At 46.1% G+C, this 18297-nt stretch overlaps 1 protein-coding gene across 13 annotated transcripts; it reads left to right on the top strand.

Moving 5' to 3' along the window:
• The first annotated feature begins 6606 nt into the window (after positions 1–6606).
• On the top strand, positions 6607–18209 carry tmem79b (transmembrane protein 79b). Of its 13 annotated transcripts, none has more exons than XM_079344285.1 (7): positions 6607–6696; positions 14665–14707; positions 14848–14875; positions 14988–15642; positions 16432–16622; positions 17546–17777; positions 17861–18209. In XM_079344285.1, exons 4-7 carry the CDS (start codon positions 15191–15193, stop codon positions 18060–18062), a joined length of 1077 nt encoding a protein of 358 aa, XP_079200411.1. In that variant the 5' UTR covers positions 6607–6696; positions 14665–14707; positions 14848–14875; positions 14988–15190; the 3' UTR covers positions 18063–18209. The 13 variants fall into 13 exon arrangements, 12 of the variants coding, with proteins under 12 accessions (XP_079200411.1, XP_079200412.1, XP_079200421.1 ...); XM_079344286.1 differs by having other exon boundaries at positions 14665–14889; positions 15044–15072; positions 15206–15642; XM_079344295.1 differs by lacking the exon at positions 14848–14875 and having other exon boundaries at positions 14960–15642.
• The last annotated feature ends 88 nt before the right edge of the window (positions 18210–18297 follow it).

Below are 18297 nucleotides of genomic sequence, written 5' to 3'. Positions count from 1 at the left end.
TTTTAAGGAGCGGTTTAATTACAGCTACTTTAAATGACTGGGGTACATAACCTGCAGCTAAAGATATATTGATCATATCTAGTATGGAGCTGCTAACTAGAGGAAAGACTTCCTTAAACAGCTTGGTTGGGATTGGATCTAAAAGACAGGTTGACGGTTTAGACGCAGAAATAATCGAATTTAGTTCTTCGAGGTTAATTGGAAAAAAACAATCGAGGTTAGTATCAGAATTTGGAGCCGTTTCTGCCGAATCGAAAATATAGGAGGAATCTGCACTAAGTAAAGGTAGTAAGTTGCTAATTTTGTCTCTAATGTTTAGAATTTTATCATTAAAAAAGCTGCTGAAATCATTACTGCTAAGGGCTAAAGGAATAGATGGCTCAAATGAACTATGACTCTCTGTCAGCCTGGCTACAGTGCTGAAGAGGTATCTAGGGTTGTTTTTATTTTCTTCGATAAGAGACGAGTAATAGGCCGTGCGGGCCTGCCGTAGAGCTTTCATATATCGATTATGACTATCTTGCCAAATTAAACGAGATTCTATCGTTTTGGTGGAGCGCCAAATTCTTTCACATTTACGTGACGTTAGTTTTAGAGTACGGGTTTCTAAATTGTACCATGGAGCTGATCTCTGTCGTTTGATTGGCTTCTGTTTTAGGGGAGCGATTGAATCCAGAGTAACTCTAAGTGAATCCACCGCACTATCTACAAACTGATCTAGCTGAGAGGGACTAAAGTGATTATAGGAGTTTTCAACTGGGTTAGAGGATGGAACAGAAACAAAGGCAGCTGAAATAGCATCCTTAAATTTAGCTACAGCATCATTTAAACTTCTAGAGAGCACTTTTTTATTAAGAGGAGTTAAGGTTGGTAAAAAGAAATCAAAAGTTATTAGGAAATGGTCTGATATCAGAGAATTTTCCAGAAAAACCGACAGACTGTTAATTTCAATACCATAGGCTAAAACAAGATCCAGGGTTAAATGGATGAGTAGGTTTGTTTACACCCTGGGTGAAGCCAATAGAGTCCAATAGAGACATGAAAGCCGTGCTAAGACTGTCATTAACAACATCCACATGGATATTGAAATCACCTACAACAATTATTCTATCACTGCTAAGAACTATGTGTGATAGAAATTCTGCAAATTCAGATAGAAATTCTGAATATGGGCCAGGAGGGCGGTAAACTATAACAACTAGAACTGGCTGAAAAGTTCTAAAGACTGGATGTGAAAGACTGAGTGCAAGACTTTCAAAAGAGGTATAATTCAGCTTTGGTCGAGGATTGATTATAAGACCAGAATTAAAAATAGCTGCTACTCCACCACCTCGACCAGTGTCTCGAGCTATATGAGCATTCAAATGACTGGGAGGGGTGGATTCATTTAAACTAACATATTCATCCTGAGAAAGCCAGGTTTCAGTTAAACAAAGTAGATCAATATGATTCTCTGATATTAGCTCATTTACCAGGAGAGATTTAGATGCTAGGGATCTAATGTTTAGTAAGCCGCATTTAATTGTTAGATTTTTTTGCCAAATCGTATTTGTAGTTTTGATTTTGACTAAATTTTGATGATTTACGCCTCTTTTATTGAGGCTGGAATTGCCTATGACAGGTCTGGGGCGGAGAACAGACACAGTATCTATAGTATAAGTAGGGTTACAGCTATAAGAAGATCTAACTGAGTTACAGTTAGATTTACAGTCACAGCTATAGTGGCAGGTAAACAGATCTAAAGGAAGCGCAGAGAAGTGTGTAAGACTGCAGCTCTGCATCCTGGTCTGAACTCTGATGAGTTGTCAGGGTTTGGGACTAATAAACTCTGCTACGTTTCTAGATAATAGAGCTGCACCAACCAGAGTAGGATGGATGCCATCTCTAGCTAGCAGACCAGGCTTTCCCCAAAAGGACTGCCAGTTATCTATGAAGCCCACATCGTTTACTGGACACCACCTCGATAGCCAGCGGTTGAATGAAGACATGCGGCTATACATGTCATCACTGGTCAAATTAGGGAGAGGACCAGAGAAAACTACGGAGTCCGACATCGTCTTAGCAAAACTACACAACGACTCCACATTAACTTTAGTAATTTCCGACTGGTGAAGTCGGGAGTCATTTGTGCCGACATGAATTACAATTTTATCAAATCTACGTTTAGCCTTTGTCAGCAGCTTTAAGTGAGCCATGATGTCGCCCGCTCTGGCCCCGGGTATACACCTAACTATGCCCGCTGACTTCGCTAACTTCACGTTTCTGACTATGGAGTCTCCAATTATCAGAGTTTTTGTCTCAGCGGGTCGCTGAGTGGGGAAAATGTGTTTGAAACATGAAGTGGTTGGTGGGGAGCCGTGAGCCTCGTTTTCTTACTATGCCTCCCTCGGACAGTAACCCAGCCACTGCCTCCCGGCTGCTCGGGAGCTACCGGGGGAGATTTAACACTATGTCGGCCCGCACCGGCTACAGAAGGCTGGCTAACTACTGCTGCATAAGATGACTCTGACTCAAAGGTGCGGAGCCTGCTCTCTAACTCAGACACCCTCGCCTCCAAAGCTATAAATAAACTACATTTAATACAGATACCTTTATCAGTAAAGGAGGACGAGGAGTAACTAGACATCTGGCACACAGAACAAGAGAGAGCAGGAGAGGGAGAGGCAGGGAGAGAAGCCATAGTAGGAGAAGCTAACTGCTAAGTTAGCCTGAGAGTACGTAGTTTAACGCAAACAAAAGATCTATAGATAGCTAGCAGGGGTGCTTGGTGATTATTTCGATTACTCAGAGTGTGCAGTGAATGGAGACAAAATGTAAGAAAATACACAGGATAAACAATCTAGCTTTAGCTACCGAGCTATCGATCGGTAGTAGCGATAGAGCGAGACACAACAGGAAGTGATGATGCAATACGCTCACCGTAGTACGTCAGGACACAATGTAATAAACACTGATACACACTGATACACTAATACACACTGATACACACTGATACACACTGATACACACTGATACACACTGATACACTAATACACACTGATACACACTAATACACACTGATACACACTGATACACACTGATACACACTAATACACACTGATACACACTGATACACTAATACACACTGATACACACTGATACACACTGATACACACTGATACACACTAATACACACTGATACACACTGATACACTAATACACACTGATACACACTGATACACACTGATACACTGATACACACTGATACACACTGATACACACTAATACACACTGATACACACTGATACACTAATACACACTAATACACACTGATACACACTGATACACACTGATACACACTGATACACACTGATACACTAATACACACTAATACACACTGATACACACTGATACACACTGATACACACTGATACACAATGATACACACTGATACACTAATACACACTAATACACACTGATACACACTGATACACACTGATACACACTGATACACACTGATACACTGATACACACTGATACACACTGATACACACTAATACACACTGATACACACTGATACACACTGATACACACTGATACACTGATACACACTAATACACACTGATACACACTAATACACACTGATACACACTGATACACACTGATACACTGATACACACTGATACACTGATACACACTGATACACACTAATACACACTGATACACACTGATACACTAATACACACTAATACACACTGATACACACTGATACACACTAATACACACTGATACACACTGATACACACTGATACACACTGATACACACTGATACACACTGATACACACTAATACACACTGATACACACTGATACACACTGATACACTAATACACACTGATACACACTAATACACACTGATACACACTGATACACACTAATACACACTGATACACACTAATACACACTAATACACACTGATACACACTAATACACACTAATACACACTGATACACACTGATACACACTGATACACACTGATACACTGATACACTGATACACACTGATACACACTAATACACACTGATACACACTGATACACTGATACACACTGATACACACTGATACACTGATACACACTGATACACACTGATCAGAGTGTGCAGTGAATGGATACACTGATACACACTGATACACACTAATACACACTAATACACACTGATACACACTAATACACACTGATACACACTGATACACACTGATACACTGATACACACTGATACACTGATACACACTGATACACACTGATACACACTGATACACACTGATACACACGGATACACTGATACACACTGATACACACTGATACACTGATACACACTGATACACACTGATACACACTGATACACTGATACACACTGATACACTGATACACACTGATACACTGATACACACTGATACACACTGATACACACTGATACACACTAAAGCTCAGAGAGGATAAATATATGAAGAGTTCAGGTTTAAAGGGTTAATTCTTATGTATACAGGGTAAATATAGACGTCATGAATGGAAACAGGGAACTGGACCCAGTTGGAGTATGAACACTAGATTTATTAAACATAAAGTGAAAAACGTCCCAAATATCAGTAAGGGGGTTCTCACTCTTTGAGGTCAGCGAGGGGCTGGGATGGATTTGGTTGCTCTCAGGGGAAAGGAGTTAGTTGTAATCCTGTTTTTCTCAAGAGCTGCTGCCAGAATCTTGAGGACCTGGATGTGCCTCCAGGTGTAGCGGCCTTGTGTGAGGCTGGTCAGGATGTGCTTGATAGTTGCTGGATTTGGGCAGCAGGACCTCCAACAAGGAAACAAGAGCTGGCAGAGCCTCCCATGGAGACACAGAAGTGGGCCAGACCACCAAGGGGACGTCACAAGTCAGTCGGAATCCGGAATGCAGAGGGGATGACAGGAGTCAGCTGGACTGCTGACATAGAACCAGGACTGACACCCCTCCAAAACTGACTGAGCTCAGCAGGCACAGGCATAGGGGACAGATGGCGTTAAGCCAGAACAGGAAGCAGACGGCGCTCTGCAGGGACAGGGACAGGAAGCAGACGGTGCTCTGAGGGAACAGGAACAGGAAGCAGACGGCGCTCTGAGGGAACAGGGACAGGAAGCAGACGGCGCTCTGAGGGAACAGGGACAGGAAGCAGACGGCGCTCTGAGGGAACAGGAACAGGAAGCAGACGGCGCTCTGAGGGAACAGGAACAGGAAGCAGACGGCGCTCTGAGGGAACAGAGACAGGAAGCAGACGGCGCTCTGTGGGAGCAGAGACAGGAAGCAGACGGCGTTCAGCCAGAACAGGAAGCAGACGGCGCTCTGCAGGGACAGGAACAGGAAGCAGACGGTGCTCTGCAGGGACAGGAAGCAGACGGTGCTCTGCAGGGACAGGGACAGGAAGCATACGGCGCTCTGAGGGAACAGGAACAGGAAGCAGACGGCGCTCTGTGGGAACAGAGACAGGAAGCAGACGGTGCTCTGAGGGAACAGGGACAGGAAGCAGACGGCGCTCTGCAGGGACAGGGACAGGAAGCAGACGGTGCTCTGCAGGGCAGGAACAGGAAGCAGACGGTGCTCTGCAGGGACAGGGACAGGAAGCAGACGACGCTCTGAGGGAACAGGGACAGGAAGCAGACGGTGCTCTGAGGGAACAGGAACAGGAAGCAGACGGCGCTCTGAGGGAACAGGGACAGGAAGCTGAGGGACAGAGGCCTCGGTTGAGGTCTGAGTAAAGTTTGAGCTGAGTCTTTATGGAGCCGTCTGGCTCTAAGTAGGTTTATCAGAAAGTCAACGAGCTTGAAGAGACATCGTGAGGAACATCTGAGTCTCCTTTGTGTGGAAACAGGAAGCTCTGAGTAATAACTGCTGTTCATTCTGTAGAATAAATGTGTAGAAGCTGCTGTACAGCAGAAACATAGAAAGGATTCATTCTGATTATCTCTATAGAAACAAATCAAACCTCTGTTCACTTCACTCATACAGGCTGACACCACAGTAACCATGACGACCAGCTGTGACTGACAACACAGAGAAACACACACACACAAACACACACACACACAAACACACAGAGAAACACACACACACACACACAGAGAAACACACACACAAACACACAGAGAAACACACACACAAACACACAGAGAAACACACACACAAACACACAGAGAAACACACACACACAAACACACACACACACAAACACACAGAGAAACACACACACACACACACAGAGAAACACACACACAAACACACAGAGAAACACACACACACACACACAGAGAAACACACACACAAACACACAGAGAAACACACACACAAACACACAGAGAAACACACACACAAACACACAGAGAAACACACACACACAAACACACAGAGAAACACACACACACAAACACACAGAGAAACACACACACTCTCACACACACACACGCACGCACGCACGCACGCACACACAAACACACAGAGAAACACACACTCTCACACACACACGCACGCACGCGCGCGCGCGCGCACACACACACACGGGGATTAAATATGAGTCGGCAGATATTTTTCAGGAAGAGAGCTGTCCCTTTAATTCACCTGACGTGACCACACCTGAGCCGAACTTCCGGCTTTTTCACAACAGAAGAAGAACAAGGACGAGAAACAAGTGAGTGTCGATCTTTTTCTTGTTCAGGTGAGCTTCACTCAGGTGAGCTTCACTCAGGTGAGCTTCACTCAGGTGAGCTTCAGCTCTGTTAGCATTAGCTTCACTCAGGTGAGCTTCAGCTCTGTTAGCATTAGCTTCACTCAGGTGAGCTTCACTCAGGTGAGCTTCACTCAGGTGAGCTTCAGCTCTGTTAGCATTAGCTTCACTCAGGTGAGCTTCAGCTCTGTTAGCATTAGCTTCACTCAGGTGAGCTTCACTCAGGTGAGCTTCACTCAGGTGAGCTTCAGCTCTGTTAGCATTAGCTTCACTCAGGTGAGCTTCAGCTCTGTTAGCATTAGCTTCACTCGGGTGAGCTTCACTCAGATGAGCTTCAGCTCTGTTAGCATTAGCTTCACTCAGGTGAGCTTCACTCAGGTGAGCTTCAGCTCTGTTAGCATTAGCTTCACTCAGGTGAGCTTCACTCACTTGAGCTTCAGCTCTGTTAGCATTAGCTTCACTCAGGTGAGCTTCACTCACTTGAGCTTCAGCTCTGTTAGCATTAGCTTCACTCAGGTGAGCTTCACTCAGGTGAGCTTCACTCAGGTGAGCTTCAGCTCTGTTAGCATTAGCTTCACTCAGGTGAGCTTCACTCAGGTGAGCTTCAGCTCTGTTAGCATTAGCTTCACTCAGGTGAGCTTCACTCAGGTGAGCTTCACTCAGGTGAGCTTCACTCAGGTGAGCTTCAGCTCTGTTAGCATTAGCTTCACTCAGGTGAGCTTCACTCAGGTGAGCTTCAGCTCTGTTAGCATTAGCTTCACTCAGGTGAGCTTCACTCAGGTGAGCTTCAGCTCTGTTAGCATTAGCTTCACTCAGGTGAGCTTCAGCTCTGTTAGCATTAGCTTCACTCAGGTGAGCTTCACTCAGGTGAGCTTCACTCAGGTGAGCTTCAGCTCTGTTAGCATTAGCTTCACTCAGGTGAGCTTCAGCTCTGTTAGCATGTCCCTCTTTGCGTCAGAGATGATTGGTTGGATCGGGAGGGTTACCTACTTTGTTTTGGTTCTTCTTCCTTAAAGTTGAAGATGTACGATACAGCCTGACGTCAGCAGCAGAGGGCGGGGCTAAGCCGCAGGCTCTTGTTTCAGTAATAGTTGTGAACACATGAGGTAAATGTTCTAAAGCTCCTGAACACGGAGGGCAGTTCTCCTTGCTCATTGAACACAGGAATAGAACCCCCCACCTTACAGTGGTCTTTCAGAAAGTAATCAATGGCTTCACACACAAGGCATCTATATTAAAACATTATAAATCATTTAATTGTTCCATGTTGTTCCAATAGTAACCTTTAGAATAATTATAACTAAATGCAGGGAAATGTAGCCCATGTATTTATTTTAGTATCATTGATCCTTTATATATCCCTGTTGTTTAGAGATGAGTCTTCAGGCTTATATTATGTCTTTTCAGATAAATACCACATAACCAGTACAGTATAATACAAACTGTGCACACAAACAAATAACACAAAAAAACCCAAATCATGTCAACAAGAACTGGACCACCAGCAATAAAATCAACCCAGATAATTATTTATTATTTTCATTTGTTTTCTCAGTTATTTCTTTTGATGTATTTATGACATTACTAAAGAAATCTTGGACTTTTGCTTTTTGGGAATGTATTCAGAAAAATAAGAAAATAATTAAAAACAAAAGGTAGATTGATTGATAGATGGATAAAAGGAGAAATTCATGTGTCCAGTTGCAACAACATTCACACACACACACACACACACACACACACACACACACACAGACAGGCAGTGGCGGGGATGAAACCATAGACATGTATCTCTGGGTGGATCGAGCAGAGAAGGAACCATAGACATGTATCTCTGGGTGGATCGAGCAGAGAAGGAACCATAGACATGTATCTCTGGGTGGATCGAGCAGAGAAGGAACCATAGACATGTATCTCTGGGTGGATCGAGCAGAGAAGGAAGCATAGACATGTATCTCTGGGTGGATCGAGCAGAGAAGGAACCATAGACATGTATCTCTGGGTGGATCGAGCAGAGAAGGAACCATAGACATGTATCTCTGGGTGGATCGAGCACAGAAGGAACCATAGACATGTATCTCTGGGTGGATCGAGCAGAGAAGGAACCATAGACATGTATCTCTGGATGGATCGAGAACAGAAGGAACCATAGACATGTATCTCTGGGTGGATCGAGAACAGAAGGAACCATAGACATGTATCTCTGGGTGGATCGAGAACAGAAGGAACCATAGACATGTATCTCTGGGTGGATGGAGAACAGAAGGAACCATAGACATGTATCTCTGGGTGGATGGAGAACAGAAGGAAACATAGACATGTATCTCTGGGTGGATCGAGCAGAGAAGGAACCATAGACATGTTTCTCTGGGTGGATCGAGCAGAGAAGGAACCATAGACATGTATCTCTGGATGGATCGAGCAGAGAAGGAACCATAGACATGTATCTCTGGGTGGATCGAGAACAGAAGGAACCATAGACATGTATCTCTGGGTGGATCGAGCAGAGAAGGAACCATAGACATGTATCTCTGGGTGGATCGAGCAGAGAAGGAACCATAGACATGTATCTCTGGGTGGATGGAGAACAGAAGGAACCATAGACATGTATCTCTGGGTGGATCGAGCAGAGAAGGAACCATAGACATGTATCTCTGGGTGGATGGAGAACAGAAGGAACCATAGACATGTATCTCTGGGTGGATCGAGCAGAGAAGGAACCATAGACATGTATCTCTGGGTGGATCGAGCAGAGAAGGAACCATAGACATGTTTCTCTGGGTGGATCGAGCAGAGAAGGAACCATAGACATGTATCTCTGGGTGGATCGAGCACAGAAGGAACCATAGACATGTATCTCTGGGTGGATCGAGCAGAGAAGGAACCATAGACATGTATCTCTGGGTGGATCGAGCAGAGAAGGAACCATAGACATGTATCTCTGGGTGGATCGAGCAGAGAAGGAACCATAGACATGTTTCTCTGGGTGGATCGAGCAGAGAAGGAACCATAGACATGTATCTCTGGGTGGATCGAGAACAGAAGGAACCATAGACATGTATCTCTGGGTGGATCGAGCAGAGAAGGAAGCATAGACATGTATCTCTGGGTGGATCGAGCAGAGAAGGAACCATAGACATGTATCTCTGGGTGGATCGAGCAGAGAAGGAACCATAGACATGTATCTCTGGGTGGATCGAGCAGAGAAGGAACCATAGACATGTATCTCTGGGTGGATCGAGCAGAGAAGGAACCATAGACATGTATCTCTGGGTGGATCGAGCAGAGAAGGAACCATAGACATGTATCTCTGGGTGGATCGAGAACAGAAGGAACCATAGACATGTATCTCTGGGTGGATCGAGCAGAGAAGGAACCATAGACATGTATCTCTGGGTGGATCGAGAACAGAAGGAACCATAGACATGTATCTCTGGGTGGATCGAGCAGAGAAGGAACCATAGACATGTTTCTCTGGGTGGATCGAGCAGAGAAGGAACCATAGACATGTATCTCTGGGTGGATCGAGCAGAGAAGGAACCATAGACATGTATCTCTGGGTGGATCGAGCAGAGAAGGAACCATAGACATGTATCTCTGGATGGATCGAGCAGAGAAGGAACCATAGACATGTATCTCTGGGTGGATCGAGCAGAGAAGGAACCATAGACATGTATCTCTGGATGGATCGAGCAGAGAAGGAACCATAGACATGTATCTCTGGGTGGATCGAGCAGAGAAGGAACAGGATTTGTTTCAAAAAGCTTCAGTGAAATAAAAACAATTCAGAGAGATATTTAATAATGTTCAATCCATTTGCACCAACCAGCGTGTTTCTGGTCATGGTCCCTGTTCTCCTGCCGACTCCCTAAAGCAAACAACAAAACATAAAAATTCCAATACTAACATTTAAATAATAGTTAACAATGCACACGTACATCTGAAACTAGATATAGGTTAAAGATATAAGTCTGGCCTTGTTTTGTTTTCTTCATATACTTTAACATGAGAACCATTTCTGAAGACATTGTGCCATGCTGCCTACCTTTTTATAGTATAGCTTTCTTACATCAGTTATTCTAAGGGATCTCCTCTACCCACAGCAGAACCTATAAAAACCAAGCATAACAAATAAAAAGTAAACAAACAGTTTGGCATGCAAAGAGAACTCTCACCAACAGCATGGTAACCCTAACCCAACAGCATGGTAACCCTAACCCAACAGCATGGTAACCCTAACCCTAACCCAACAGCATGGTAACCCTAACCCAACAGCATGGTAACCCTAACCCAACAGCATGGTAACCCTAACCTAACCCAACAGCATGGTAACCCTAACCCAACAGCATGGTAACCCTAACCCTAACCCAACAGCATGGTAATCCTAACCTAACCCAACAGCATGGTAACCCTAACCCAACAGCATGGTAACCCTAACCTAACCCAACAGCATGGTAACCCTAACCCAACAGCATGGTAACCCTAACCCTAACCCAACAGCATGGTAACCCTAACCCTAACCCAACAGCATGGTAACCCTAACCCAACAGCATGGTAACCCTAACCCAACAGCATGGTAACCCTAACCTAACAGCATGGTAACCCTAACCTAACCCAACAGCATGGTAACCCTAACCTAACAGCATGGTAACCCTAACCCAACAGCATGGTAACCCTAACCCAACAGCATGGTAACCCTAACCCTAACCCAACAGCATGGTAACCCTAACCTAACCCAACAGCATGGTAACCCTAACCTAACAGCATGGTAACCCTAACCTAACCCAACAGCATGGTAACCCTAACCTAACCCAACAGCATGGTAACCCTAACCTAACAGCATGGTAACCCTAACCTAACCCAACAGCATGGTAACCCTAACCCTAACCTAACAGCATGGTAACCCTAACCCAACAGCATGGTAACCCTAACCCAACAGCATGGTAACCCTAACCTAACAGCATGGTAACCCTAACCTAACCCAACAGCATGGTAACCCTAACCTAACAGCATGGTAACCCTAACCCAACAGCATGGTAACCCTAACCCAACAGCATGGTAACCCTAACCTAACAGCATGGTAACCCTAACCCAACAGCATGGTAACCCTAACCTAACCCAACAGCATGGTAACCCTAACCTAACCCAACAGCATGGTAACCCTAACCTAACCCAACAGCATGGTAACCCTAACCCAACAGCATGGTAACCCTAACCCAACAGCATGGTAACCCTAACCTAACAGCATGGTAACCCTAACCTAACCCAACAGCATGGTAACCCTAAACCAACAGCATGGTAACCCTAACCCAACAGCATGGTAACCCTAACCCAACAGCATGGTAACCCTAACCTAACAGCATGGTAACCCTAACCTAACAGCATGGTAACCCTAACCTAACAGCATGGTAACCCTAACCTAACCCAACAGCATGGTAACCCTAACCCAACAGCATGGTAACCCTAACCCAACAGCATGGTAACCCTAACCCTAAACCAACAGCATGGTAACCCTAACCCAACAGCATGGTAACCCTAACCCAACAGCATGGTAACCCTAACCTAACCCAACAGCATGGTAACCCTAACCTAACCCAACAGCATGGTAACCCTAACCTAACCCAACAGCATGGTAACCCTAACCCAACAGCATGGTAACCCTAACCTAACCCAACAGCATGGTAACCCTAACCTAACCCAACAGCATGGTAACCCTAACCCAACAGCATGGTAACCCTAACCTAACCCAACAGCATGGTAACCCTAACCCAACAGCATGGTAACCCTAACCCAACAGCATGGTAACTCTAACCTAACCCAACAGCATGGTAACCCTAACCCAACAGCATGGTAACCCTAACCTAACCCAACAGCATGGTAACCCTAACCCAACAGCATGGTAACCCTAACCCAACAGCATGGTAACCCTAACCCAACAGCATGGTAACCCTAACCTAACCCAACAGCATGGTAACCCTAACCCAACAGCATGGTAACCCTAACCTAACCCAACAGCATGGTAACCCTAACCCAACAGCATGGTAACCCTAACCCAACAGCATGGTAACCCTAACCTAACCCAACAGCATGGTAACCCTAACCCAACAGCATGGTAACCCTAACCTAACCCAACAGCATGGTAACCCTAACCCAACAGCATGGTAACCCTAACCCAACAGCATGGTAACCCTAACCCAACAGCATGGTAATCCTAACCTAACCCAACAGCATGGTAACCCTAACCCAACAGCATGGTAACCCTAACCCAACAGCATGGTAACCCTAACCCAACAGCATGGTAATCCTAACCTAACCCAACAGCATGGTAACCCTAACCCAACAGCATGGTAACCCTAACCCAACAGCATGGTAATCCTAACCTAACCCAACAGCATGGTAAAATGTCTGAGTCAACTTTGTATTGTAGCTACAGGGAGCATCCATGGGAGCTTTGTCTCTATGCCAAGTTAGATAATAAATACAATAACATCAGACAGACAATAATGAGATTGTTGTAAAAACGTTATTGGTTTTGTTGGAGCCAATAAAAATATCCAGGTTGTTGTCTCGGCGTTGCTAACGACTGCTAGGCAGGACACAGCTATGTATCACTCACCTGTCAGCGGCCTGACCCAAGATGGCCGCCGTGTTGCTACGTTGGTGAATCCAGCTTGAGTCATCTAGTGTTCTATATGGATCTGTGCTCCAGACCAGGGTTTCTTCACCATGGCAGCAGCAGAGGCAGTAACGCATCAGTTAGAAGAAGGAGAAGATTGTTTAGCCTAACATCTCTGGAGAAGTCCCAACTCTACGAGGTGACGACTCTGAAATGTAACAGAGAGGTTCTTAAAATGATGACAGCAACAGGGGCAGCGCGACACAAAAAACTAAATTCACGCGCAAGATCAAGTGAGTGTGGTCTAACTCGATCCAATCACTGCAAAGCAGGTGGGGCTGTTTCCCTGCTTTATCATTTATATTTAATCCAATTTGTATTTATTTTCAGAATGCTCTTTTTAATTTCAACAAATCAAAGCAATAAAATGAAGTTAGCATTGAGCACCTCATTTTATTGCTTTTATTGTTCTAAGTTTATATTGTTACTTATTTGACAAACATGAACTTAAACATGGTTTTATATGAGCTTAACTTGTGCAAGGTTTTAAGCATAATTAGCCCATGTATAGATTATATATTGATTAAAAACAACATAGTGACACAAATAGCTTTAAATAAAAATGACCAAAAGTTAAATCAGAACCATTCACTCGATTGGGCCCCAGACGACCTCGCCCTGATATGTTGGGCCCCAGACTACCTCGCCCTGATATGTTGGGCCCCAGACTACCTCGCCCTGATATGTTGGGCCCCAGACTACCTCGCCCTGATATGTTGGACCCCAGACTACCTCGCCCTGATATGTTGGACCCCAGACTACCTCGCCCTGATATGTTGGACCCCAGACTACCTCGCCCTGATATGTTGGACCCCAGACTACCTCGCCCTGATATGTTGGGCCCCAGACTACCTCGCCCTGATATGTTGGGCCCCAGACTACCTCGCCCTGATATGTTGGACCCCAGACTACCTCGCCCTGATATGTTGGACCCCAAGGTCAAAGAGGTTAAGAAACTCTGCTCTAGACCACCACAAGACATGCTAAGATGATGTTATACAATAACACACCAGAGCCACCAGAGGGCAGCAGCTCTTTCCTCTGATGTGTCAAGTCTGAACAGAATCAGCTGTTAAATAATGTTCAGTAATGTTTAATGATATTTAATGTTTGATAAATATTAAATGTTATTGATCATTATTAAACATTAAATATCATTAAACATTATTAAACATTAAATATCATTAAACATTATCATGATGATTAGAGTGAAATAATTCTCATGCTTACTGATGCTTCTCTTTTGTTTTGTCATTTAAGCAACTCTGCTCCACTACACATCACTTCTGTGAGAGAAAGACAGGTGCAGACGGACAGGTGCAGAGAGACAGGTGTAGACGGACAGGTGGAGACGGACAGGTGGAGACGGACAGGTGCAGACGAACAGGTGCAGAGAGACAGGTGCAGACGGACAGGTGCAGACGGACAGGTGCAGACGGACAGGTGCAGAGAGACAGGTGCAGACGGACAGGTGCAGACGGACAGGTGCAGACGAACGGGTGCAGAGAGACAGGTGCAGACGGACAGGTGCAGAGAGACAGGTGCAGAGAGACAGGTGCAGAGAGACAGGTGTAGACGGACAGGTGCAGAGAGACAGGTGCAGAGAGACAGGTGCAGAGAGACAGGTGTAGACGGGCAGGTGTAGAGAGACAGGTGTAGACGGACAGGTGCAGAGAGACAGGTGCAGAGAGACAGGTGCAGTGAGACAGGTGTAGACGGACAGGTGTAGACGGACAGGTGCAGAGAGATAGGTGTAGACGGACAGGTGTAGACGGACAGGAAGGGGATGCAGACTGAGGGGAAGGGGATGCAGACTGAGGGGAAGGGGTCGGAGGAGCCCAGCACCATACAGTGGCCCCGAGATAGACAGACAGGTAAAGGAGACAGATGGAGTGTGAGGTCAAACACTTCCCACCGTGAGGCAGCCAGTTGGACTGAGAGTGAGAGAGAGCTGATGGTGAGGGGGGGTCGAGGAGAAGGTAAACAGGAAGGGGCGGGGCCGGGAACACGCCTGGAAGAGGAGCCTACAGAAAACCACCTGCCGCAGAAAGCAGCTCAGGTGTTCAGCCCGGCAGTGACTGTTCTCCTCTCCCCATCCTCACCCAAAGAGAGTGAAGCATTCTGGGAAATGGAGTCACAGAAGAGCCCCTTCCTTGTTCCACGAGGAGTTGCAAATGACTACAACCAATCTGGCTACCAGTTTGACTGGAAAGAGGACAAGCCCCCTGCCACATGCAAGTTTACCAGTCTCACTTCTCTGAAGCCTGTCTCACAGGTGGGCGGGGTTAGAACTGGTCCGTCTGTCAGACCCGGTCATTATTATTACTTGTCTCACAGGTGGGCCGGGTTAGAACTGGTCCGTCTGTCAGACCCGGTCATTATTATTACTTGTCTCACAGGTGGGCCGGGTTAGAACTGGTCCGTCTGTCAGACCCGGTCATTATTATTACCTGTCTCACAGGTGGGCCGGGTTAGAACTGGTCCGTCTGTCAGACCCGGTCATTATTATTTCCTGTCTCACAGGTGGGCCGGGTTAGAACTGGTCCGTCTGTCAGACCCGGTCATTATTATTACCTGTCTCACAGGTGGGCCGGGTTAGAACTGGTCCGTCTGTCAGACCCGGTCATTATTATTACTTGTCTCACAGGTGGGCCGGGTTAGAACTGGTCCGTCTGTCAGACCCGGTCATTATTATTACCTGTCTCACAGGTGGGCCGGGTTAGAACTGGTCCGCCTGTCAGACCCGGTCATTATTATTACCTGTCTCACAGGTGGGCCGGGTTAGAACTGGTCCGTCTGTCAGACCCGGTCATTATTATTACTTGTCTCACAGGTGGGCCGGGTTAGAACTGGTCCGTCTGTCAGACCCGGTCATTATTATTACCTGTCTCACAGGTGGGCCGGGTTAGAACTGGTCCGTCTGTCAGACCCGGTCATTATTATTTCCTGTCTCACAGGTGGGCCGGGTTAGAACTGGTCCGTCTGTCAGACCCGGTCATTATTATTACCTGTCTTTCTCTCAGGCAGGGGATGCTGTCCCAGCAGGGATGCTTTGAAGGTGGGCGTGTCTTTGATGACATCAGCGCTGTTCTTCCCCTTTCTGGTGTGGGGGGGGTTTGTCTTCCTGCCATTTGATGCCCCTTTGCTAGGCGGCGCCCCCCTCAGACTTGTGTACACGCTGCGCTGCTCGGTGTTCGCCGCTGTGCCCATCGTGCTCGGTGAGACCCACAGTTGTTTCCATGACTACAATGTCTCATCCGTCACCCGTCTGTCTCATCCGTCACCTGTCTGTCTCATCTGTCACCCGTCTGTCTCATCCGTCACCCGTCTGTCTCATCTGTCACCCGTCTGTCTCATCTGTCACCCGTCTGTCTCATCTGTCACCCGTCTGTCTCATCTGTCACCTGTCTGTCTCATCTGTCACCTGTCTGTCTCATCTGTCACCCGTCTGTCTCATCTGTCACCCGTCTGTCTCATCCGTCACCCGTCTGTCTCATCTGTCACCCGTCTGTCTCATCTGTCACCCGTCTGTCTCATCTGTCACCCGTCTGTCTCATCTGTCACCCGTCTGTCTCATCCGTCACCCGTCTGTCTCATCTGTCACCCGTCTGTCTCATCTGTCACCCGTCTGTCTCATCTGTCACCCGTCTGTCTCATCTGTCACCTGTCTGTCTCATCTGTCACCTGTCTGTCTCACTTGTTTCTTTAACCCGTCTGTCTCACTCGTTTCTTTAACCCGTCTGTCTCACTCGTTTCTTTAACCCGTCTGTCTCACTTGTTTCTTTAACCCGTCTGTCTCACTCGTTTCTTTAACCCGTCTGTCTCACTCGTTTCTTTAACCCGTCTGTCTCACTTGTTTCTTTAACCCGTCTGTCTCACTCGTTTCTTTAACCCGTCTGTCTCACTCGTTTCTTTAACCCGTCTGTCTCACTCGTTTCTTTAACCCGTCTGTCTCACTTGTTTCTTTAACCCGTCTGTCTCACTTGTTTCTTTAACCCGTCTGTCTCACTCGTTTCTTTAACCCGTCTGTCTCACTCGTTTCTTTAACCCGTCTGTCTCACTCGTTTCTTTAACCCGTCTGTCTCACTCGTTTCTTTAACCCGTCTGTCTCACTTGTTTCTTTAACCCGTCTGTCTCACAGGTTGGCTGGTTCTGGGAGTCAGCCGGCTCAAGACAGGTGTGATTCGAGCCCTTTATGATGACGAGGAGAAGGAGGCGGAGCTTCAGGAGGTCACAGTCCATCGGCGCTTTGTTTCTGACTCAGCCTCCCTGTTCCTGATCTACTTCCTGCAGCTGGTCGTCATGGCGATGTACCTGAGCCAGGAGCATCTGAAGCTTGTCCCGCTGCTGACCATCGTCTTCACTTTTGGACGGTGAGATAAAAAAATCAGCGGTGCGTTTGTTTTGTTTCTCTGAGACGGTTTGACCTTTAAAGGTGCGCTTGTTTTGTAAACAGGTTGGTGTACTGGGTGGCAGCATCATTTGGAAGCAGCGTCCGTGGTTTTGGTTTCGGTCTCTCCTTCCTGCCAAGTGTCGCCATGATGGTTGCCAACATCTACTTCATCTTCTCAGTGGAGGCGGGCGGATCTATCTTCAGCCTCCCAGCTCCTTCTGAGGAGGTGCTGAACCCACCAGGCAGACAGAGGTTCTACGGTTGAGATCTGTTGTTTTTACTCTTTCAAACTGAACGCAGTCAAATATGATTTTAAAAAGTAAATAGTTTCTATAAATATTTATACTTTTTTTTACCTTCTGTCGACCTCCTGTTCCTGCTGATATAATAATAAAAGAATCATGACACATTCTTCCTGTTTCACTTCATTTAAAACCCTTCAGTCGATCTTTATTACGACCTGTGAAGGCGCCATCTAGTGGTGAGTTTATATATAACTA

The sequence above is a fragment of the Symphodus melops genome, assembly GCF_947650265.1.
Source record: "Symphodus melops genome assembly, chromosome: 5".
NCBI lineage: Eukaryota > Metazoa > Chordata > Actinopteri > Labriformes > Labridae > Symphodus > Symphodus melops.
This window is presented reverse-complemented; position numbering and strand designations above follow the sequence as displayed.